Source organism: Vigna umbellata, chromosome 5, assembly GCF_029865625.1.
Source record: "Vigna umbellata cultivar VRB3 chromosome 5, Vumbellata_1.0, whole genome shotgun sequence".
NCBI lineage: Eukaryota > Viridiplantae > Streptophyta > Magnoliopsida > Fabales > Fabaceae > Vigna > Vigna umbellata.
Window position 1 is genome coordinate 52,053,274 of NC_142169.1, and position 25,101 is coordinate 52,078,374.

General features: G+C 39.4%; 2 protein-coding genes and 2 pseudogenes across 2 annotated transcripts; all 4 read left to right on the forward strand.

Moving 5' to 3' along the window:
* The first annotated feature begins 12,974 nt into the window (after positions 1–12,974).
* On the forward strand, positions 12,975–14,301 carry LOC148198573 (uncharacterized; annotated as a pseudogene).
* Positions 14,302–17,498: 3,197 nt separating this feature from the next.
* LOC148198574 (protein ANTAGONIST OF LIKE HETEROCHROMATIN PROTEIN 1-like) lies at positions 17,499–18,990 on the forward strand. The gene is made up of 3 exons (XM_088115856.1): positions 17,499–18,147; positions 18,239–18,464; positions 18,539–18,990. Exons 1-3 carry the CDS (start codon positions 17,563–17,565, stop codon positions 18,988–18,990), a joined length of 1,263 nt encoding a protein of 420 aa, XP_087971982.1. The 5' UTR covers positions 17,499–17,562.
* Positions 18,991–19,103: 113 nt separating this feature from the next.
* LOC148198575 (uncharacterized) lies at positions 19,104–20,118 on the forward strand. Its single transcript, XM_088115857.1, has 2 exons — positions 19,104–19,454; positions 19,528–20,118. The coding sequence occupies exons 1-2, from the start codon at positions 19,104–19,106 to the stop codon at positions 20,116–20,118; spliced, it is 942 nt and encodes a 313-aa protein (XP_087971983.1).
* Positions 20,119–20,446: 328 nt separating this feature from the next.
* On the forward strand, positions 20,447–21,645 carry LOC148198576 (uncharacterized; annotated as a pseudogene).
* Positions 21,646–25,101: the final 3,456 nt, after the last annotated feature.

Below are 25,101 nucleotides of genomic sequence, written 5' to 3' on the forward strand. Positions count from 1 at the left end.
ATGGACATTCATAAATGGAAGCCTAATGACGAACACTCGTTATTGAACGGACGTTTAAACAGTGACTTAATGACGAACGTTCGTTATTGAAATAACGAACGGACGTTCAAAAATGGAAGCTTAAGGACGAACGTTCGTTATTGAAATGACGAACGGACGTTTAGACAGGGAAACCTAATGACGAACGTTCGTTATTGGAATGACGAACGGACGTTTAGACAGGTAAGCGTAAGGACGAACGTTCGTTATTGATGAACGGACGTTCAAAAATGTAAGCTAAAGAACGAACGTTTCGTTATTTAAATGACGAACGGACGTTTAGACAGGGAAACCTAATGACGAACGTTCGTTATTGGAATGACGAACGGACGTTTAGACAGGTAAGTTTAAATGACGAACGTTCGTTATTGAAACGAACGATCGTGTAGACAGGAAAGCCCAAGGACGAACGCTCACTATTGAAATGACAAGCGGACGCTGGACAATGAAGCTCAATGACGAACGCTCGTTATCGAAATGACGAACGAACGTTCGTTGGGGAGATGGCTGTCAAACAGTCCGTCCAAGAAATGTCCGAACGGACGTTTGGATAAGAGGCTAAATAACGAACGCACCAAAAAAAGGCCCAAGGTTCCTGGACGTACGCTTAATTCTGGGCCTGGCCCAGTTGAATGGTTTCTAACCTAGAATTTCCTAGGGGTTCAGGAGGTTCATCCTCATTCTCCACTTCACGCCGGCTCGTGCCCTCTCCAGAGATCCAAGATCTCCTACTCAGCACCACGACTCACTGCCATCTCCGTCAGAGCCGGCCACCGTTGCTTCAACCAGAACACGTCTTAGGCTCGCCGGCGACGACTCGCGCTCCCATAACCACCGCCAGCCACGACACCACCGTCTCCATTCTTCTCTCTTCGAAAACCAGCGATTCTCATGTAGGGTTTTCCTCCGCCTTCATCTCCGATCCGCTCGCGTCATCATCACCCATCAACATCAACTTCACCATTACTAAAACTTCCACGACGACCACGACCACTGCCACGATAAGGCTCCCCGTGCCTATCCTCGTCTACCTCCTCGGTCACCTCCACGGCCACCGGATTCCCTCTCAACAGCCCCAGGCCACCGGGACTCAACGCCATCGCGCTATTAACCTCACCGGTGCCACTGGCGCCACTCTTCTCCTTCCCCATTCGAGGATTTTCTCGAATGCCAAATGATCCCGCAACCCCACTTTTCCCTCTCTGCCTCCCCTAATTTCTTATTGTTTATTGATTGGTTTAATTGATTGATTCTCGTTAATTTGGTACTGGAAGAGATGAGTGTGTTGTGTGCATATGAGCGTGAAGGGGATAATTGATTCTGTGATAATGGTATATGGGCTGGCGAGAATGGGGTGAATGGAGTTTAAGCAGTAAGCATACACGATGAATCTGGATGCACAAGTGAACAGAAACTTACCTGCTGCTATGGTTGCTGCTATCACTCTGTATCCGGTGACCTCCCCTAGCCTTTCGTTTTCTCTGCCGGTGCCAATGATGAATCTGGATGATGATTCCCCCAAATGATGGTCCCCGTGTGTGTCCTCCTTCTCCCTTTTTCTCTCCCTGATCCAACCAAAATCCTCTCCCCCAAAATCATGGAAAATATTCTCCTGTAACCACCTTGTCCCCCTCCTTCAGACACGTCCCACACATCCCCTTTTCCACGTTTTTTTTTATTTCCCTTTTTTTTAAATTTATTTTATTTTTTTAATTATTTTCAGTTTTAATTTTATTTTTCAATTTTTTAATTATTTTGATTAATTAACTCTATTAAAACAAATTGAAGATAAGAAAAATAGAAATTGAATTAAAAGCAAAAATCTAAATACATAAAAATAGAATAAAACAAAAAGGTAAAATAAAATAAAATAACAAAACCAATAAAAACACATTTTTTCAACCCGGACAAAATTGAGTGTTGACAGCTGCCCCTCTTTACTTAGATATTACTAAATAATATGAAAATTTAATTTTTTCGTATTATTTAAGTAAAGCTAAGTAAAGATAAAAACACTAATTTTGTCCGGGTTTCAATCGTGAAAGAAAACGAACAAAATGATTCAAGTCACGATGCCAAACGACCAATGTCAAGTAAAGTATCAGTAAGAAAAACTAAAACCCGGATTTGACCATTGCCTCGCAGAGGGCCAAACTCGCAGAACATAAATTTAAATTCGACCATTGCCATGCAGAGGGCCGATAACAAAAAATTAACACCTGGATTTGACCATTGCCTCGCAGAGGGCCAAACTCGCAGAACAGAAATTTAAATCCGACCATTGCCATGCAGAGGGCCGATAACAGAAATCTAAGACCTGGATTTGACCATTGCCTCGCAGAGGGCCAAACTCACAGAACAGAAATTTAAATCCGACCATTGCCATGCAGAGGGCCGATAACAGAAAACTAAAACCTGGATTTGACCATTGCCTCGCAGAGGGCCAAACTCACAGAGCAGAAATTTAAATCCGACCATTGCCATGCAGAGGGCCGATAACAGAAAACTAAAACCTGGATTTGACCATTGCCTCGCAGAGGGCCAAACTCACAGAACAGAAAATTAAATTCGACCATTGCCATGCAGAGGGCCGATAACAGAAAACTAAAACCTGGATTTGACCATTGCCTCGCAGAGGGCCAATATCGTAGGAGAAAAAACTTGAATTCGACCATTGCGAAGCAGAGGGTCGGTATCGCAGAAGAAAACTTGGATTTGAAACTTTCTGAAACGTTGGTAAACACTTAGCAAAACATCGAATAAACTTAAAAGCAAATGTTGTATTAACCTTTTCACAACTTCTCTTGTGCCTAAAGGATTTTTCAAACAAAATACCTTGCTTATTATGAAATGTATGATGTAATGTCATGAGGGTGCATGAATGAATAAACACATGAAACCTTTGCTTTTTTATTTTTTTATTTTTTTATTTTTTTTTTATTTTTATTTTTTTTTTGACCACTCTCTCTTAATTAGAGTGCCCATGTTTGAAACTCATTGTCAACATTGTCATCAAACCTGATGTACGTTCAAAACGTAATCATAAAATGTCGGGAGACAGTGAGCCCTCTAATGAGAAAGAGAAGGGTGTAACCATGAGTTCAAGTTCTCTTTATCGCTTCCTGCAATCCAATTTAGCCTGAACCCGAGAAAGTGAGGGAAAAATAGGGACGAGAAGTAGATAGCTGAATGATTGTATGTGGAGCTAACATTTGTGTTCTCCTCATCTGGGAGGTATGGTTAACATAGAAACATGTAGGGCCCACAAGACTGCCCCACTTTTGTTGTGCACAGTAAGTACGATTTGGGGCGGTGAAAAGGTTTGGGTAGGAAGGATTGTCCCAGTTGAGGGTTCCTTCTTGACATGACGATTGACGGGGATACTTTACATTGTATTTTCACTTTTCATTTTCAATGTCCTTTCTTTTCTTCTAGTGATGATATCAGTCACCACATCATTCCTTCCTAGAGTTAAGTTCGTAAGAAAGACCAGGACGAACAAACTTCAGTCGGCGTGGACTTTAATCGGCTTGTAACGTGGCTAAAAGGCAAACGGGTTATGAAAGAAATGGATAATGAAAGCTCAAATAAGTGTTTAACGGCTAAACCATTTTAACAAGAATCATCTGCAAAGTGCCTGAGTCAACCAGTTTCTAAGAATTTAAAACTCTGGACATTCTATTATTATTTTTCCATTCATTCCTTTACTTTCTTTCTTTCCCTTTCGGTCACTTGTTTTGTTGCCTCTGTTGTAGCCCCCCTTTTTTTTATTTTTTGGGCTTCTTTTTTTTCTTATCTTTTTTTTTACAACAATTTTCTCATTGATTTTGGATGTCCTTGATGTACCTTTTAGGTTGACGTTGATATGCGAATGACCCTTGTCTAGGGTGATGAAAAATGATTACGACTTACGGCTCAAAGTGGGTGCAATTGATTAAACCTCTTTTATCATTTGGATAAAGAAAACGGCCACACGTCATCCTGAAGCTTGCTTGACTTGCTTTCCACAACCTTAACCATGAGACGAAATTCTGTAGCAGTTGACACATCGACTTCATTTTTTCAAAAAATTTTTTTTTTTTGCTCCCCAATCGCGAATCATTGGGCATGGGTACAATGATGACAACTGCCCCAGTGTTATATCCATGACAATCCTTTGTTTTGAAGGGAAATGAAAAGGTTAGGGGTTCACGCAATAAGAAAGCAGATGCTTTAACGAGAAATGAACACAGGTTACCCCCGAAACTCTGAATCAGGAGAAGACTCCACATCTTTGCCATTTCCAGTTATTGCTTCTTTTTTTTTTTTTTTGAACGTACTATGCCCTAGACAACCTAATTGACAATGAATTCAACATGTGCATTTTTATTCTCTCCTTTTTTAGTCTTTCACGACATCCCTCAGGATCGAGCTGGTGCCAACCGAATATACCCGTGATGCTTTTACTCATGTGTGCTTAATTATCATTACCTTTATTTTCCTTTATTTACCTAAAAGCTCAGCGCGACATGCAATATTTCAAGAAGCGTGCAAACAAAAATTATGAATGAAACCATGCAGTATTTATTGAATGAAATAACACAGAGTACAACAAACTGTAAAGATCATGTCAATATCCCTTAATATTGATCCCCTATCACGGAATCATCATGTGTAAAACTTTTTGACTGCACCCGAATTAACCGGTAATGGTAACTCCTCTCCATCCTTCCTTGTGAGAATTAGTGCCCCACCAGAAAATGCCTTCTTCACTACGAATGGCCCTTCATAATTCGGGGTCCATTTGCCTCTATGATCCTTTTGTACAGGCAAGATCATCTTCAACACCAGCTCGCCTTCGTGGAATTCTCTGGGATGCACCCTTTTGTCAAATGCATTTTTCATTCTTCTTAGTTTTTCGCTTGACTGGAAGGTATTCCGGTTTAAGTGGGAGCTTGTGTTGCACAATATCGGTATCCAAACTTGGCATGTCATTGTAAGACCAAGCGAACACATCCTTAAACTCCTTCAATAGGGCTTGCAACCCTTTCCTCACTTCCTTTTTCATGCCAGTACCGATTTTTACTTCCTTTCTCTTCTTCCTCTCCCCAGTTGAGTACTTCAACCTCTTCCAGATGGGGTTTTATCTCTTTAGACTCTTGTTCCACTAATCTCAAGAGCTCTGGAGAGGGTTCCGGATTATCTTCATAATCATCTTCCGTATTATCGATAGGGTGTTCAAAATTAGGAATATCGACATTGTTATTTTCAAAACTTTCATTGTCACATCTGCATTATTTAAATTTATGAAAAAAAAGGAATAAATAAAAAAGGAAAAAAGATGACTAATGCGAAATGATGATAAAAACAAACACGATTCGATTATCACGCTGAGCACAAAAACTAAACGTCAACCCGTAAGTCATGAATCCTAAAGCCCTGGGTGAAGCTATAGGATTAATTAAAGCTATTACATCTTATTCAAATTAAGCATCACGGGTATATTCAGAGTTTCAATTGTTGAGTGGTGCATCTGGGGAGCCGGCCCGCACGAAACTTGAGGATTCAAAGCTATCTTCATCCTCCACGGCTGTTATATGGCCCGTGTTGATCCAACCAGCACTACGAAATTTCTCCTTGATGTCACGAATACGAATCTTTTCCACCCTGGGTTCACGCCTTTCTACACGAGCTAGACCGCGCTCTCTCCTTTCTTCCATCAGCCTTCTCGTTTTGTAAGGAAAGGGAGACGGCGCCCGGATGATGACAGACGACTTTTCTTCAGCCTCTGGCGCAGGGGTGGTTCTAGTGAAATGGATCACCAACGGCTCAGGCAGAGTTACGTCGGATTCTCTACCAATCTGTGTAAACACTTCCCCCTCCTTATCCTTGTAGCATACTTGCATCAAACCCCGATCCAACAGGTCTTGCAGAACATACTCAAATTCACCACATTCCTCAATAGAGTGCCCATCATCCGGATGAAGCGCACATGTTACATCCTCGTCATAATCACCTTTTAAAAGGCCCACCTTTATCAGCGCCTTGAAGATAAACTTTCTAGAACTTCGGATTCCACCCGCGTCCTTTATCAACTCATGTTTTCCATCCTCGATGGCATTCGTCGAGGCACTCCCATGCCCAGAAAGCGGGTTAGTCTCAATGCTGGGTTTATCTTCTTGAAACTTTAACCACCCAGAGTCGACTAGAGTCTGTACTTTGTGTTTAAAAGCCAGACACCTCTCAGTTGAGTGACCAACACCTCCCCCATGGTAACTACATTTGGCCTCTGCATCATAACCCCTGGGATACGGAGGTTGCATGGGTTTCATTGGACAAATAGCAACCAAACCCCTTTGGACGAGTTGGGGTAACAATTCTGTGTAAGTTGTAGGGATAGGGGTGAAATTAACAAATTGGTTCCTTCTTGGGTAAGTATTTTGGCCCGCATTCTGATTTGGACCTGCAATTGCCCCAGCCCTCCAAGTATCAGTTGGGGGCAATGACGGTTGATAATACCCTTGTTGTTGTTGAGGCCTGGCTTGATAAGCAAACGCCGCATTAGCTGCAAGAGGGGGTTGCCCCAAGTATGGTCGGAAGCTAGGAACGGGAGCTTGACCTCTCCACACAGGCATTGCCGATGCCGCATGCACATCCCCTTCCTTCTTCTTTCCCGCATTGAAATTGGTTTTTTTTGTAATTTGCAGTTGCGGGCGAACTGTATGCAATTTTCCCACTTTTAACCCCAATTTCTATCCTTTCGCCTATTATAATGATATCAGCGAAATTGGCAGACACGTTACCGACCATGTGCTCGTAAAATGGCGGCTGGAGAGTGTTCACAAACATTGCCACCATTTCTCTATCATACAAAGGTGGTTCGACTTGTGCAGCTAACTCTCTCCACCGTTGGGCATATTCCTTGAAAGTTTCGTTGTCCTTCTTTGACATATTTTGCAGCTGTAAACAATCTGGTGCAACATGGGTATTGTATATGTATTGTTTCACAAAAGCATCAGCCAAGTCCGCCCAACAACGAATTCGAATCGGCTCCAAATGAGTATACCAGTTTAATGCCACTCCAGCCAAACTATCTTGAAAAACATGGATGAGCAGCTGCTCGTCATAAGCATATGCAGCCATCTTTCTGCAAAACATGGTTAGATGGCTCTTTGGGCATGTATTTCCCTTATACTTCTCAAAATCTGGCGCTTTGAACTTATGTGGTATTCTGACGCCAGGAACCAAGCTCAAACTGGCAACATCTCCGAATCCATAACTTTCATACCCCTCAACAGCCCTCAATCTTGCCTCTAGGCTCTCAAGTTTATCCTTTGCTCCATCGACATTACTAATTACCCCCTGAAACGAGGTATGTGGTGCAGCCCCTGTAGAAAAGCCCTCTCCGGTAATCACAGGTGGCACCGGAGTTACTCGTATTCCATCCGACATGTTTGCATGCATTCCTTCATTTACCATAGGTGCAGACATTACGATAGGTCCCTGAGTACTGATTGGCGTTATGTTGACAGTGGTAGGGAAAGAGAATGAAGCCTGCTCCCCTTCTGCGTATTCTCCCACAGGTGGGGTGTAACCTGGAGGTAATCCATACATTGGGAACGGAACAGATTGGCTCCCAGAACTGAACAACGGAGGGTAATATTGAGCACTTCCCTCAACTTGCGCAGGCGTCGTCCCTCCCGTAGTCTTTAGGGCTTCGAGAGCCGCTAAAATCTGGGCCATTTGATCCTTCAACTGGCTGACATCAGCCTTAATAGATTCGTGTGACTGCTCCCAATACTCCATGACCTTCGAGTTAGCTCTGGTCCTGTACGGATGTCGTGGAAAACTTGCCGTTGTTCTCTCACTTGTACTGATGATTATTTTTTATTAAATTAAATTAGATAAGGATGAAAAATGCAAAACAAAAGAAAACATGATGCATGCTAGTGATAAGTGGAAATCACAGGATAACGATGACAATACTAATCGAAAATTAACACAAGCCGATACCAAACAAACATCCCCTATCTTTCATTTAAAGAAAATTTGATCCATTACATCGTCTAAGGAACAAAACACAATTATGATGTACAACAATCCCTCGCCCGGGCAATGAAAGATTTCATCTCTCCCACCAACCATTTACAATGATTAATAAACAATTCTATTTTCGCTGATGAATTACGAAAGTGAGTACTAGCTTCAGCATTCGACACCATCCTGGGGATGTCTTCAATTGCCCCGTTTGCCAAAGCAGCAAAAAAAGATTTGCCCAAGTTTATCAGCCCGGTCAAATTTCCAACATGGGTCCTTAGACTATACTTCTTTCTTAAATCGGAAGAGTCGGTGTGCCGTGTAGCATCGGATCTTGTGTTAACATCCATCTCGTATGAAGTCAAGTAAGTACCTGTGATTTCCCTTAAAATTAACATGTTACTAAATGATGATGAATATGATGCATGATAATAAAACAACATGACGAAACAAAGCACATGCATGGTATGAAATGTAATATCATTAAAAAAAAAACAAATAGCGTGAGGATTACAGAAATACATATTCCTCCCATCGTGCCCTAACAAAGGTTCACTGCTTTGAGTTCAAGGTCAAGTATATGCAATCTCACAAGGATGGTTCCCTGAACCTAAAGGTCAAAGGTTACTAGAGCTATGGCCCCCTTCATAGCATTTCCGCAACAGTCGAGTAATCAACTAGGTGTGGAAACACATATGAAGAGAACAGACTCTAGCTGGAGTTCTCACGATAGCCAAACAGGAAGTACATCCCAGAGTGACACCGCTACACAACTCCTCTAATTCTAAGCTACGCTCAGACCCGGGTATAGGGCCCCACTCATGATATGCCGAAAGTGTGTGTGTGAAGGGAGAAAATTATGCACACCCAAACCCTCACCTGCAAAACAACCAGAAAAATTCCCAAGCAGATATAAACATATTGTCTACCCTAGGGTTCAATATTCCACAGTTATTGCAGTTATTCCAAATAACAAGCATAGATAGAGAACAGGGGAAGAAAAACACATAAGCAAAACCACATCGAATTCGTTCATCTAATTAAATGGCTCGACTCTCTAAACGTCCCCAGTGGAGTCGCCATCTGTCGCAACCGGAATCGCGACGGGACGACGATCCAAATAAGAAACGGGTTTTGAAAAGAGATTTGGAGTCGCCACCATAGTTTATTATGGAAAACTACGGAAAAACCTCAAAACGATAAAGCACGGTCCACGAAAACCAAAGATTGGGTTCGGGAGTCGGTTACGCGTGGGGAAGGTGTTAGCACCCCACAACGCCTGCCCTAAGGCAGTACCTTTAACTAAATGCACGAATATGATGTGGTTTTCAAAATGTTTAATTATCCCCAAAAATAAAATTCTAAATAAACAAAACATATTTTTTTAGTTTTTTGGGCCCGACAAGGATTGACCTTGCTCCTACGTATTCTCATTCAAAATGAGAAATCAGGGTTACGTAGTTCTAGTTAAGAGATTGTTTGTTGTTTGGAAAAGCAGATGTTTTTAATTTTTGGAGATTTTATGTTTTTAATATTTTCGAGAAAAAGAAGGTAATGAGTACTAGGCCAACGCGAACGGTCGCACGAGTACTCATACCTTTAAAACGATATTTTAATATGTTTAATTATTTTTTAAAAAGAGAAATAACGATATTAAGCACTAGGACGATGCGGACGATCACACGAGCACTCAAACCGTTATTTACTTATTTAGAAAAACTTGAGAGTATTGAGTGCTAGGCTGATGCGGACGATCGCACGAGCACTCATACCCTCGTTTAATATTACGTAAATAAGAGAGAAAAGTATTGAACACTAGGACAATGCGAACGATCACACGAGTGTTCAACCTTTAAACGTATTTTTGAAATTTTATTTAAGAAAAGAAGAAAAAAGTTTTTAGCACAAGGACGACGCGAGCGGTCACACGTGCGCTTAAACCTTTAAATATTTTTGTAATAATAATTTTAAGGAAGAAGAAAAAGGTTTTTAGCACAAGGACGACGCGAGCGGTCACACGTGTACTTAACCTTCAAAACGTATTTTTTATGTAAATTTATTTAAGGAAGAAGAGAAAAAGTTTTTAGCACAAGGACGACGCGAGCGGTCACACGTGTGCTTAAACCTTTAAAAATATTCTTGTAAATTATTTCATTTAACCTATAAATATTATATATTTCAGGATAAGTACATGTCTAAAATAATTAGATAGAACAAAATAAGATAAGAGAATAATAAATATATATAAAAAAATATAAAAAAAAAATAAATAAGCAAAAGAAATCAAAGTGGCCGAACGAGCGTTCGTTGGGGATAGGACGAACGTTCACTGGTAAAGGACACTAAATGACGAGTGTTCGTCGAGAGAGCTAACGAACGGATGTTTAAAAATGTGGGATGAATGACGAGCGTTCGTCGAGAGAGATAATGCACGGACGTTTGGTCAGGAAGCTTAATGACGAACGCTCGTTGAAGACATGACGAACGGACGTTGAGAAATTGAGGTTGAGAGACGAGCGTTCATTGGGGAGATGACGAATGGACATTCATAAATGGAAGCCTAATGACGAACACTCGTTATTGAACGGACGTTTAAACAGTGACTTAATGACGAACGTTCGTTATTGAAATAACGAACGGACGTTCAAAAATGGAAGCTTAAGGACGAACGTTCGTTATTGAAATGACGAACGGACGTTTAGACAGGGAAACCTAATGACGAACGTTCGTTATTGGAATGACGAACGGACGTTTAGACAGGTAAGCGTAAGGACGAACGTTCGTTATTGATGAACGGACGTTCAAAAATGTAAGCTAAAGAACGAACGTTTCGTTATTTAAATGACGAACGGACGTTTAGACAGGGAAACCTAATGACGAACGTTCGTTATTGGAATGACGAACGGACGTTTAGACAGGTAAGTTTAAATGACGAACGTTCGTTATTGAAACGAACGATCGTGTAGACAGGAAAGCCCAAGAACGAACGCTCACTATTGAAATGACAAGCGGACGCTGGACAATGAAGCTCAATGACGAACGCTCGTTATCGAAATGACGAACGAACGTTCGTTGGGGAGATGGCTGTCAAACAGTCCGTCCAAGAAATGTCCGAACGGACGTTTGGATAAGAGGCTAAATAACGAACGCACCAAAAAAAGGCCCAAGGTTCCTGGACGTACGCTTAATTCTGGGCCTGGCCCAGTTGAATGGTTTCTAACCTAGAATTTCCTAGGGGTTCAGGAGGTTCATCCTCATTCTCCACTTCACGCCGGCTCGTGCCCTCTCCAGAGATCCAAGATCTCCTACTCAGCACCACGACTCACTGCCATCTCCGTCAGAGCCGGCCACCGTTGCTTCAACCAGAACACGTCTTAGGCTCGCCGGCGACGACTCGCGCTCCCATAACCACCGCCAGCCACGACACCACCGTCTCCATTCTTCTCTCTTCGAAAACCAGCGATTCTCATGTAGGGTTTTCCTCCGCCTTCATCTCCGATCCGCTCGCGTCATCATCACCCATCAACATCAACTTCACCATTACTAAAACTTCCACGACGACCACGACCACTGCCACGATAAGGCTCCCCGTGCCTATCCTCGTCTACCTCCTCGGTCACCTCCACGGCCACCGGATTCCCTCTCAACAGCCCCAGGCCACCGGGACTCAACGCCATCGCGCTATTAACCTCACCGGTGCCACTGGCGCCACTCTTCTCCTTCCCCATTCGAGGATTTTCTCGAATGCCAAATGATCCCGCAACCCCACTTTTCCCTCTCTGCCTCCCCTAATTTCTTATTGTTTATTGATTGGTTTAATTGATTGATTCTCGTTAATTTGGTACTGGAAGAGATGAGTGTGTTGTGTGCATATGAGCGTGAAGGGGATAATTGATTCTGTGATAATGGTATATGGGCTGGCGAGAATGGGGTGAATGGAGTTTAAGCAGTAAGCATACACGATGAATCTGGATGCACAAGTGAACAGAAACTTACCTGCTGCTATGGTTGCTGCTATCACTCTGTATCCGGTGACCTCCCCTAGCCTTTCGTTTTCTCTGCCGGTGCCAATGATGAATCTGGATGATGATTCCCCCAAATGATGGTCCCCGTGTGTGTCCTCCTTCTCCCTTTTTCTCTCCCTGATCCAACCAAAATCCTCTCCCCCAAAATCTTGGAAAATATTCTCCTGTAACCACCTTGTCCCCCTCCTTCAGACACGTCCCACACATCCCCTTTTCCACGTTTTTTTTTATTTCCCTTTTTTTTAATTTTATTTTATTTTTTTAATTATTTTCAGTTTTAATTTTATTTTTCAATTTTTTAATTATTTTGATTAATTAACTCTATTAAAACAAATTGAAGATAAGAAAAATAGAAATTGAATTAAAAGCAAAAATCTAAATACATAAAAATAGAATAAAACATAAAGGTAAAATAAAATAAAATAACAAAACCAATAAAAACACATTTTTTCAACCCGGACAAAATTGAGTGTTGACAACTACGCTACGACATGGAGTGGAAAACCACTTACCTTCGTCGTCGGACAATCGTCACCGAAACTTGCCATTCCGCACGATAACAGGAAACGAAACTGGACGGAGACAACACCACGCACACAGAACAAAGTGAAGCGCCACGAAACGCGACCTTCGACCTTCCAAGAGAACGCACCTTCGTTTCCAATGGAACAGAGAAAGGGCTATTTTCGGAATTTCAGTAAAAATAAGGGTTACGGACTTCCGTTTCGTAGGTTTTAAAAAGTTTTATTTTTAAAACAAACCAATCAAACAACGACACGTGGCGTTGTCAAAATAGTGTTAAATATGCGTTGTTGGAATATCGCGGTCCTTAAAACAAACACCAACTACTCTTTTTATCTCTCACTTTCTCCCACTAAAACACTATCTATATATATGGAAGCGTTGGAATACTTCGTCAGAGGCTATTTTGCGGACGGAGGAGCTGACCAATTCTCTCAGTAGGATAAGCGCCACGCTGAACAGAAAATTGATGAGTCTTTCGCCATTGATGACCTCCTGAACTTCTCCTACGCCGACGACATTATGTCCTACGATTTCTTCGATAATGTAGTCGGGAACTCCACCGACCCCTCCATTATCACTATTGTTGACAACTGTAACTCCTCAATTTCGGGCAGCGACAACCGCTTCACCGTAGCCATTGTCCCTCGTGGCTACGCTGGTGATCCTCAAATCTCCGGAAAATTCTGTGTTCCAGTGAGTAATTCTCCGAGCTTGACCACCGGATGATGGAATAAACAGATAATTGTGATGATTCGAGTTAGTTTAAATTAAATTCGTTTGTTGTTTTTGAAATTGAATTTTCTCTTCTCGTGATTTTGTGACAGTATGGCGGAACTGGAATGGCTGAGGACTCGTTCTCCACCGAGGAGGAGTTGAAAACGCTGCAGCTACTGTCCGGGCTGCTGCGTCAATCGCCTTTGGTGCGAAACCGCAAACGCCAAAGTCCTCGTCCTCCACCGACACGCTACCGTCATTCGCTTCTGACGAAACCGCTCCAAACACATCGTTTCTCCACACGGATGTCCACGTCTGTTTTATCTTCAAGCATGTTGACATCTGCTGACGCTGACGGATACTCACATCTGTTATAATATTTTTTTAGGGTTTATTATTGGGAAACCTGCACTACACCTTCACTATTTTTCCCAATGCACCTTCAAGCACCAGCACCACGATTTGTTGCATGCATTCATGGGGGACCATTATTAGGTCATTAACGAAGTGGATCAAAGTTGAAAACTATTAATCCTAAAAATTAAATTTTACTTGAGGGAAAAATAGGAACGGGGAGGTGCTAGAAACCGTCAATGGTGGTGTAGGGAGCAAGTGCCTAACAATTTTCCAAAGGCTGAGATTTTAACGCTTTCCGAAGTTTAGACTATGTATGTGCCATTGGGCTTCGAATTATAATATTAGAGGTTTACTCCTCCACCACCCGGTTCCTCTCTGCACCTCCCCAATTTTTTTTTATTTACAAAACTGACTTTATTTAAATAATTAATTTTATTTTTACCTATTTTAATCTAAAATTTTATTTAATCTTTCTCTCTTTCATTCTTTACTGTTGTAGCCCCTACACCCCCACATAACAGAAAACTCTAATCTAATCCCACTTCCGCACTCGTTCGATGTCTATAAGGAGTCCACCACCACCAACGTCGCGCCAGCGTCGCGGCTTGCTCGTCCAAGCTCCTAGCCCTCAATCTTGTTGTCACAAACAGTGACAACATTCGTGGCGTGTTCGCGCTCAATTTGATGTTGCCGCGTGTTGGAACTTCCACTAGAGGTTTTCTTATCTGCATTGTCCAAGGCCAAGGGACGGGATACGAAATCTGAATTGGAATCAGTTTCTTCGATCGGATTGTCGCGGATCATGGTTGCCGCTTCGAGAGCTTCGTTCTTTGTGCCACGTGGGAAAGGGGAGGAGACGTTGGAGGTTTGGAATTGGAGAAGGAATAGCGACGCTTGGGCGCATAGGAACAAGCGTAGAGTGGCAGTCTCGTGGCAGAGCATCGCACGTTGAGTTGATGCTATTTTGAATTGTAAAAACTAAACTTCTAGCTCTCTACCTTTAGGGTGTGTTCCTTTGGACGGAATTTACTATTTACGTTGATTGGGAAGGATGGATTTGCAAAAGTGGTGGTGTTCTCATGGGCTGATTTGCGTGGATTTGCGACGATGGAAGGGAGAGGATTTTGGTCGAAACACTGTGCATCTCATCTCAGCTAAATTGCGACGATTTGCGCTGATTTAGGGGAGAAAGACTCATATGCCCCTTATAAGTAGCAGTACGAACTACCAGTACAAACACTGTAGATGCATACATCTTTCCAAACATAAACGTGGCTATTTTGTTATTCGATTCCCATTTATAATTAATCGATTCCAACCATAATAAAATAAAAAAAACTATCATCTCACACTGTTGTTTCACGAGAAGAAGTAAGCTATGTACCCTTTGACAAAAACAGTGGATTTTGGATGTGCATGTGATGACCCAGTGTGCAGGCATGCGTTTATTTGCTTTTGATAGTGCTTTTCAGCCCATTTGCAGTGGCCAGATTCTCTACTTGATAGAACCATTCACTGCCATGTAGAGAGTTCTGTGCCAAAGCTGTTTGAATTATATTACAATGCTTTGACCAGAGCATTAATAAGAAGCTGGTTGGTGGATAAGTTGGGTGTGTGTATTAAGTGATGTGTGTGTTTACATAGAGACATCGAACATCTGAAGATACGGAACTGAAAAGCAACTTTGCGCGAGTGTGTGTGGTTAAGTGGTGCATTTAGAGTGACCAGCTGGGGAGTAGATATAGGTAATGCTTGTTTTGGATTTTGTTGTGGTTGTTGCAAGTAGAAGCTGTGTGATGTAGTTGAACAGGAAGAGAGTTGGAGGAGGAAGACGGTTGTGGTTGATGATGAGGAAGCGGATGAACATGAGAAATGAAGGAAGGAGCACTGGTTGAAGAAGTTATGGAAGAAGCCACTACAATATTGAAGAAGGGGGTATCCAGACCATGGTCGCAGGTAATCGGTTACAAGTTCCGTAACCGGTTACTCAGAAGACGGTAGTATTCGGTTACACATCCCGTAACCGGTTACAGCTTCGATGGCATTTGGCAAATGATGCGTATTCGGTTACACATCTCGTAACCGGTTAAAGGTTGAACATGAACTAAGATTTTCGGTTGGTGCGTGTGGTGAGACCGTTGTGGTGGCGTCGTCTCCGGTTGGGCAGGATTTGGTGTCTGTATTATTTGTAGTTGGATAGGTGCACCGTTGAAAATCTGCAGCGACCTCACCTTGCTGCATGACAGCGTTGGTGGCTATGGGGTTGACGACTACGGCGCACATGATGGAGGTGGTGTCTGAGCACTAAGAATGGAGGCATACTCATAAGCAGCGAAGAAGGGGAGGAGGGAGATGAGGGAGATGTAGATGCACACAGGAGGCCGAGAGTAATAGCCTTAACTATGGTATTTTTTGAATTGAGGTTAACCAATTATTTGTGTTGCAGGTTTATGTAAGTTGAAGATGCATTTGGTGAGGTATTGGTAAGCTACGGAGGTGCTTGATTTGGTAAGGTAGAGAGATTGTTAGTGTTCACATGTGCACAGAACACAGCCATTCCATTTTTTAATAAGTTTGCTCATTTTTAAGGTTGTTGTTTGACAGTTTCCCTAGCGACAACAACACTAGATTTGTAGAAGTATTACAGAAAGGTTGGCCAAGTTTGTTGTGGTGATGATTTTTCAAGCACGAATTTGATCAGTTCTCAGTCCAACAAACAACTTCTTACTTCCCAAAGTAGTAAGTGAAAAGGTGACATCATAGCAGAGAGGCTAAGGAAGGAGAAAAAGTGAGGGATAAAAACCTTTTCATTGTATATTTTTAGTTTGTAGTAGTTGTGTTAAACACAATGTTGTTATTGGTGGAAAGATGTGTATCTTACGAATTAACTTGGTGTTATTGTATTGAAGATCATATTTGAGGTCCAAAAAGCTTGGTCGGTGTCGGCTGATAATTTGGGTACCAAAACGTGGTTAAGTTTCGTAATTTATTGAGTTCAAACAGTGGATACACTGACTTGAAGGTAAATGCAAGACAAATTTATGTTTTTTATTTTACACATTATATCATATAATATATGGATGTCCTTTATTTAACAGGTTGCATTACTTTATTTAACAGGTTGCATTACGATTATCCAATCATTATATTTCAATATTGACACTTGAAAGTAGTATCATTTGGGATGTTACTCTGAAGACGTATTCAATCTTGGCTGAAGTCTTCCTTTAAAATTTTCTTCAAAGCTTCACAACATTGTTGAATAGGTATGATACATATGATGTGGTGTTATTATGAATTAATGTGGTTTATTTCATGAATAAATATAATGTTTTTAATTAATTATTATATGAATGTATAAATATTGTTAAATAGGATATCATTTGTTGAGTACATGAATTCAATGATGTTCATGATTTTAGTTTTTTTTTATGTATAAAGTTGTTAATCTTTGCTTTAATAGGGTGACACTTTGAAGTTTATTATTTGAAGGGTTGAAATTGGTGGAGAAATTATCAGTATTGAAGGTTCATATTAATTGTTGAGAATCATTCTTCATTGCATCAAACATAAGGCTTCAAGAGGTATTTTTTAATCACTGTTGGAAGTAAATATTTGTAATGAATATATGATTGCATGTTATTTTACTTGTATTTTTTTAAAAGTTATTATGTTAATATAGATACCTTTTATATTTTTGTATTGTTTTAATGTATTATGTTTATTTAATGTATAATATTTATTTATTGTAGTGATGTTGATGTATAAAATTATTTCTACATATTAAGATATGATATATGAATGTTTAAATGAATGAATTATGTGTAATGAACATATGAATGCATGATTTTATTAATTGTAAGTAATTTTGTTTAAGAACATATAGATGGAAGAAAATATAGATTTATCATATTTGGATGGTGAAGATATAGATGACGATGTGATCGGTGTAGACTTCAATATTCTTGCAATGATACGTCAACAATTACAAATAACTACTTCACTAGGTGCATTGACAATGTTATGCATTGTTGCACACGCATTGAATATCTTGAATATGTACACGAGTCAATCGAGTAGTGTAAGCAATTACCTACCAGACAGAGACCGTCGAAGGGAGCAATTAATGTCATATCTTGTGCATACTAATCGGTGCCGCGACATTATAAGGATGGGTCCAGAGGCATTTATTACTCTTTGTGACACCGTAAGATCAACTGGGTTAGTGAAGGACGGGATTCGGTCCACAGTTGAGCAACAAGTTGCTCAATTTCTTCATATAATTGGGCATAATGTTAAGAATCGAAGTGTCGCATTTTTCTTTCATCGATCGGGTTCGACGGTTAGCAGACACTTTCACAATGTATTGGATGCTATCTTAAGTTTGGAATCTGAATTTCTAATTCAACCCTCAGGAAATGAGGTTCATCCATATGTCTTGAACAATGGTCGATTTTACCCCTACTTTAAGGTACTCATGAAAAATATTTGTACATGTTCTTTCATAAATGGATGATAAGAAATTGTTTAGTGTTATGATGACTTGATATTTTTATGTTTAGGATTGTTTAGGGGCCATAGACAGTACTCATGTTCGTGTTAACGTTCCAACAAGTGATGCTCCGAGATTTCGAGGAAGAAAAGATTGGCCAACTCAAAATGTGTTTGCGGCGTGTGATTTTGACATGAAATTCACATACGTTCTTGCTGGGTGGGAAGGCACTGCATCTGATTCAAGAATTTTAAAAAATGCTATTGAACGAGATGATCCGTTGGTCATCCCTGAAGGTTAGTGTGTACATTGTGATGTTCACTGTTTTCTGAAGTATTGACTAATCATGAGTATATGTGGAAATTTGTAGGAAAATATTACATAGGTGATGCTGGATTTATGTTGAAAAGCACAGTGTTGACTCCATATAGAGGCGTCAGATATCACCTTAAAGAATATACACGTAGAGGACCACAAAATGCACGCGAGTTGTTTAATCATCGACATTCATCGTTGAGAAATGTTATAGAAAGAACTTTTGGTGTGTTGAAGAAACGATTCCCTATCATTGCAAGTGGCACTGAACCACACTATGGATTGCAGACAATGACAGACATAATATTAGCTTGTTGTATCTTACATAACTTCCTTCGTGGTGTTGATCATGATGACTCGTTACTTGATGAAGTTGACAATGAGTTGAATGAAAGGGAAGATCATAATGTTTCATTCTCTCAAGTTAGAGAAGAGGACCATAGGATTGGTAGTAGTATCAGGGATTCTATAGCTGATCATATGTGGCAAGAGTATCAAAACTCATAGTTATTGTATTTTATTGTGTTGTAATAGTATTTGGTGTTATGTGTATGACAAGAACAGAATATTAATAATGTTAAATGTTAACTTGTTACTATTTTGTGCATGAAATAGGTTAAATGAACAGAGGTAAGGCAGCCGCGAGTCAGTCTTCTGCTCCGACTAGAGAGTTCATGAAGTGGACAGAGGACATGGATGCACGTCTTCTACACTGTATGATTGACGAATCACGAATCGGTAATAGGGTTGACGGAAGCTGGACAACCCAAGCCTATAGTAACATAGTTGATCATCTTAATAGCGTTGGGTATGTCGCCATAACAAAAAATAATGTTAAAAATCGTCAGAAAGTCTTGAAAGATAAATGGCGTGAGGTACATGATTTGTTTTCTGGATTGAGTGGATTTGCGTGGAACCCGGTTAGTATGACATTTCATGCTGAGGATGAAGTTTGGATGGACCTGATTCAGGTATTTGTAAACGATTACCTAACATTTTGTCAATTCGTTATTATAGTTAATATGAAGCTTTTTCTTTAATCAGTCGAGGCCAGCTGCGGCAAAGTGGAGAGTCACTAGCATAAAACATTACGATTTGATGGTGGAGTTATGGGCAGCTGACCGAGCTACCGGGAGTGGTGTTCGAATTGCTCGTCAGGCACGTCGACAGCGGGTTGGTCCTCGTGTCAGTGTTGACTTGAATCAAAATGTTGAGTACATCCCAGAACAGCCTCAGTGGGCGGACTATAGAGACCCAACTCCACCATCACCTCCGCCATCTGTCGATGAATATAGTCCAGGCCAAACTCAATTTGTGCCTTTCGTCCCATCCGCTGGAACTTCATCTTCACGGGGCTCGAAAAGGAAGGCACCTATGGTCGATGTTATTGATTCTCAGTTTAATAAGTTGACCACCAGCTTGGATGGTTTCGCAAATGTCCTTAGCTCATCAAATGTTCATTTTGGTGTGATCTCTGATGCAGCCGTGCGTCAAGTGTCAGCAATGGAAGATAGAAATCAAATACTCCGGCGCAACCCGAATTACACATATACAGAGGCGGACATTTATGAAATGTTGACTTCTATGAACATCGCTGACGAGAATTTGCTGGACCAATGTTATGATTTCTTATGAGGAAACCCCACATGTACAAAGAGGTTGATGGGACTGCCACCACATAAGCGGTGGAATAAATTATGGAAAATGATATCGGGCGGTGACTGTTAGGATTCTTCATGACACACTTACTTCTATTAGTATTAAATGAAATTCTGTATCGGTAATTTAGTTATGAATTATTATATTTGTATGGTTGTTGTCATTTTGTAGTTCTGTTAATGGTTACGATGTATGACATTTGTTCTTATGTGTTGTTATGCATTGTTATTATGAAATATAAGTGATATCTTATCATGTACTTTCTTCTTATTTTAATGAAATGATTTGTTGAAGACATTATCAGATGGCCTCATCATCAACAAAAAGGCAAAGAAAAAGCCGTAAGGGAAAAGAAACTCTTACTGAGGTAGAAGATGCACCCGTTGTAAGACCATCTGTAGAGGAGCAATTAGATCAGCGTCGTTTTTTCCCACACAGTCATCAAATGGAAAACTATGCAGCTGATTTTTGTACAAGGACTATAGTTCCTCCTAAGATAATGAATTTTGATTCATTTACCGGTTCTGGGTTATTATTCCAGCAGCATCTTCTATTTCAATGGTTGAGCCAATTTCTTACATTACAAGGACCCTACTATCCGGATTTAATCAAGGTATTTTATTCAAATCTGAAGATATCATCAAATGGATATATGCTCAGTGAGGTCAATAAGAGAAAAATTAGATTCAAACCTGCTGATTGGTTGAATGTAGCCAACTTGAAGTACGCCGGTCAGAAATTGTGTTATTAAAATCTCCCACAGGACTTTCCATATGATCGCGACATGGCATTAGCTACTATGATCATACCAGATTTGTAGGGTGGTCAAGGTGTTTTAACGGTGGGTTGTTTGAATATCAATGATAGGCTTCTGCATTATATTATTGTGCATATGTTGACTCCACGACAAGGGAATTTTGCTAGGTTATTGCATGAAGATATTTTTATGATATGGGTGCTTAAAAATAATATAGCAATCAATTGGCCTCATCACATCATGCAACATATGCTTAAATGCAAGGCCAGTGACACACCCCTCCCATACGGTGTCCTTATCACACACATCATGCAATATTGTGGAGTTCACGTCGATGCCGATGCCACCACTCATATAGGGTCCCGACATCACTTTTCTATCAATTCTTTGAAGAGGATGAAAATTATTAATGTCAACGGTGTTTGGCAACACCATCTGGATGATGATGAAGAAGAAGACCAAGCAGACCCTCATCACCACACTGTGCAGCCTCCTCATCCTCCTCTATCTAATGCTAACATGATCACTCAAATGTGGGAAGGAGTACAAGACTTGAGACACAGAATGCAGGGTATGGAACAAATGCAGGTGCGGGTTCAACGTATTGAAGATAACTTGGCAAACCTTTCCCTAGACATGAACCGCCAATTTGCTCACCTCAATCAAAATGTGAACTCGATTCTTCACCATTTAGATGATTAAGTTCATTATATTTCCGATAATGTATTACATGACTTTAATATATATAAGTTTCTTTGTATGTGACTTCCAAAAATTACATTATATATTAATTGTGGTTGTTTGATTAATGTTAATCATTCTCACTTGTAGACTTATAAATTCATATCACTTCGTACTAAATTATATTACCATTTAAAAATACATTTTAAATTACAATCATTTTACTACATTATAACTTTTATAATTTTGTAAACATTAATTTTAACAATTATTTACAATTTTTTCCTCTTCATAAACATTTTTACAATTAAATATAACATTACAAAATTACATTTTATAATACTTTTATAAGTAGGGGCAATTTGGTCATCTTCATTTTCTACCAATTAAACTAATTTTTAAAATCTATCACATCAATCAAATCCTACACTAATTCTCATAAACTTTACTTCCAAATCCACTCTCAATTACCCACAAATCCACTCAAAAAAACAACTAACAAAATTACCCTCAAATCCACACAAATTCATTCAAATCATCTCCCCCAAATCATCTCTCCCAAATCCCCCCAAAGGAACACACCCTTAATTTTGTTTTTGGCGGATGAATTGTTGGTTGGGATTGTGCTTCTATGAATGTTGAGGCGTAAGGCTTGAATTGGTGAGTGGTGTTCAATTTGTTTTCTCTTGCCCTAATTGGTATCACAAGTGTAAGCGACACAGGGATAGGAATTGAATGGTTAATTTTGTTTTTCTGAAATGGAAATAATCAGTATCTTTGGAAATAATCGTTCAAAGTCAAACGGAGATTCATATCCATTGATTTGCAAATTTGTAAGATAAACTGGGAATGAGGAGGTTAAATTTGTAGGATATAATGGGAATGAGGAGGTGGAGGAAGCATGATGTGATGGTGGAGGAGGGAGTAACTCTTAATATTATATACCGATGCCACTTTTCAATTTAGGCCACTGTATAAAGAATACTATTGGCACCACTATATGATTATTCAAACCCTACCTCTTTTTATAAATGATTTTGTTGATGGAAAATACCGGACGTTGATCATTTGTATAACACAGTATAAATAACTTATATAAAATCGGTTTTGTTTGATTCAATTCTTTTTAATTTCAAACCGAAATGTATATAATGATTATGTTTAACTCAAATAGATGTTTAATAGAAAACCGAACCAAACCTACCGCAATTATGCTACTCACATTGGAGAAATCAGGGGGTACAAAAAGAATGAGCAACCTAAAGCTTTCAATACTATTCAATTTTGTATCAGTGTTGGGCTAGATAGGATTGTGGTGAGAGCTTCTTCCTATACCACCACCAACACCACCAACTTCTGTGCACCTCCTCATTCCAAAAACACCCTCCGAAAAAAATTAAATGATGATGGTTAAAAAAAAATTATTGCTCTTCATCGCTTCTTACTTTTCAACTACTTCATTAATCACCCTACCACTCCCTCGCTCACTATTTGTGCACCTTGTCATTTTCCTCTCATTCTCTTCTCTCTTTCAGTGGTGCAAGGAGATTGGTGAAGGTGGTCTTGTGGTGTAAGAAGGTTGGTGAAGGTGGTCCGTGGGGGTCTATGATTTCAACAAATTTCGATTTTTGTTCAAAGCTTCAACGTATTTATTTATTAATTCTTTCTATTCTTTGTATTTTATTTATTATAATTATTTATTTATTAAATTTAATTTATTATAAATTTTATAAATGATTAGTTATGTGTAATTTTATTGTTTAATAATTATATAGATTATTTTCATTAATTTTTTATATTTTTTAATTAATTATGGATTATGTTATTGAAAGTGAATATTATGTTATAGGTGAATATTGTTTAAAATAGAATAATATCTTCATAGTATGGATTCTCAAGTACATTCTAGTTTTATATCAAAATTTTCTTCTTTCATAAAAGAAGTTGGAGAGGGAGATCTACAAATAATTTTACCACAAATGAAATATTTTCCTCCAGTGATGACTTAATTAAATGAGTGAGAGAGATTACTCATGATCTAGGATTTGTGGTCGATACTGTAAGATCTAACAAATCTACTTTTGAATGGGGAATGAAGACGTTTGTCTTACTTGCATGTGAAAGATGTAGAAAATATAGGAAATACAAACCAGATGCGGAGCCTAGTGTATACGGGACTCGAAAATGTGAGTGTTCATTTAGGTTAAAGGGTAAACCATCTTGTAATAGGGACAAATGTGTTTTGAAGGTCTTGTGTAAATATCACAACCATGATTTGGCTTAAACTTTAGTTGGTCACCCTTATGCTGGCAGGTTAAGTCCAAGTGAACAATCATTACTTGTTCGTATGACTAAGACTAAAGTTACACTTGCAGATATTTTATTCACCGTGAAAGAAAGTAATGATCGTATTGTTAATGATTAAACAAATCTACAATGCAAGGTATGTGCTACAACTTATGATGATGTTGGATTGTGATAACTACATTCATTAGAGTAGGTGTGTCGACGAATCAGAGGTTGTTAGTGACCTTTTTTAGATACGTCCTAATGCAGTGAAATTGTTAAATGCATTTAATATTATATTGATGATGGATTCGACCTACAAAACAAACAAATATAGACTTCCCTTGCTTGAGATTGTCAGTGTGATGCCTACGGGGATAACCTTCTTAGTTGCATTTGCATTCTTGTCAAGTGAAAGGAAAAATAATTTTATTCAGACAAGACAAGCTCGTCTAAAGCATTCTTCATTTTAAAGTTTAAGCAAACAACATTAAACGAATTAGTCTTGGATATAGTCGTGGAATGAAAACATTCAAAACACTAAACGATAGTTAGGAACACTATATCTAAAATAAAAGGTGACCACATAACAAGTCTAACACATCTAATTCTCAAATGACCAAGGATCGTATAAGAAACATCTATAAACAACTTCCAAAGATAAAAGTCTAACCCATAGAAAAATCATTAGGTCCAACCCGTTCAAAAGTGGTAGGAAAACACTTAAGATTATACGAAACGTAAAACAACTAAGTTAAAACTTGTAGATGCAACGTTAAACGACTTACAAGTCAAAATATCTAAAAGAGTTATGCTAAACGCATAAGCTATATTGTATCCAATAGAAATTAGTTTAACTCTCAAGAAGTGAAAAGATGTCGAGACAATGTCTTTAACTAAACCTTTTAAAAGCCTAAATAAAGATCCAAAAACATTTAGAAGATAAAACTTGTTAAATGCTCTTGCTTTAAAAAGGTTATATATCAAAAGCGTTTACAAGAGATTAGACAATAATTCTTTCTCAGTGTACCGCAACTTGATAAAAATATCAAACGATGAAGGCGTGGCTAGAAAGTGTCAAATGATGTAATGGAAAACATCGTGCTAAACACACCGATTAAAAATAGCTACAAAACCTAACCAAGCTAGGCGAACTTTCACTATGAAATAATGAGTCTAACACACATACACCAAAAGAGCAAACCTTCTTTAAGGCACATAATAAAAGACATTTG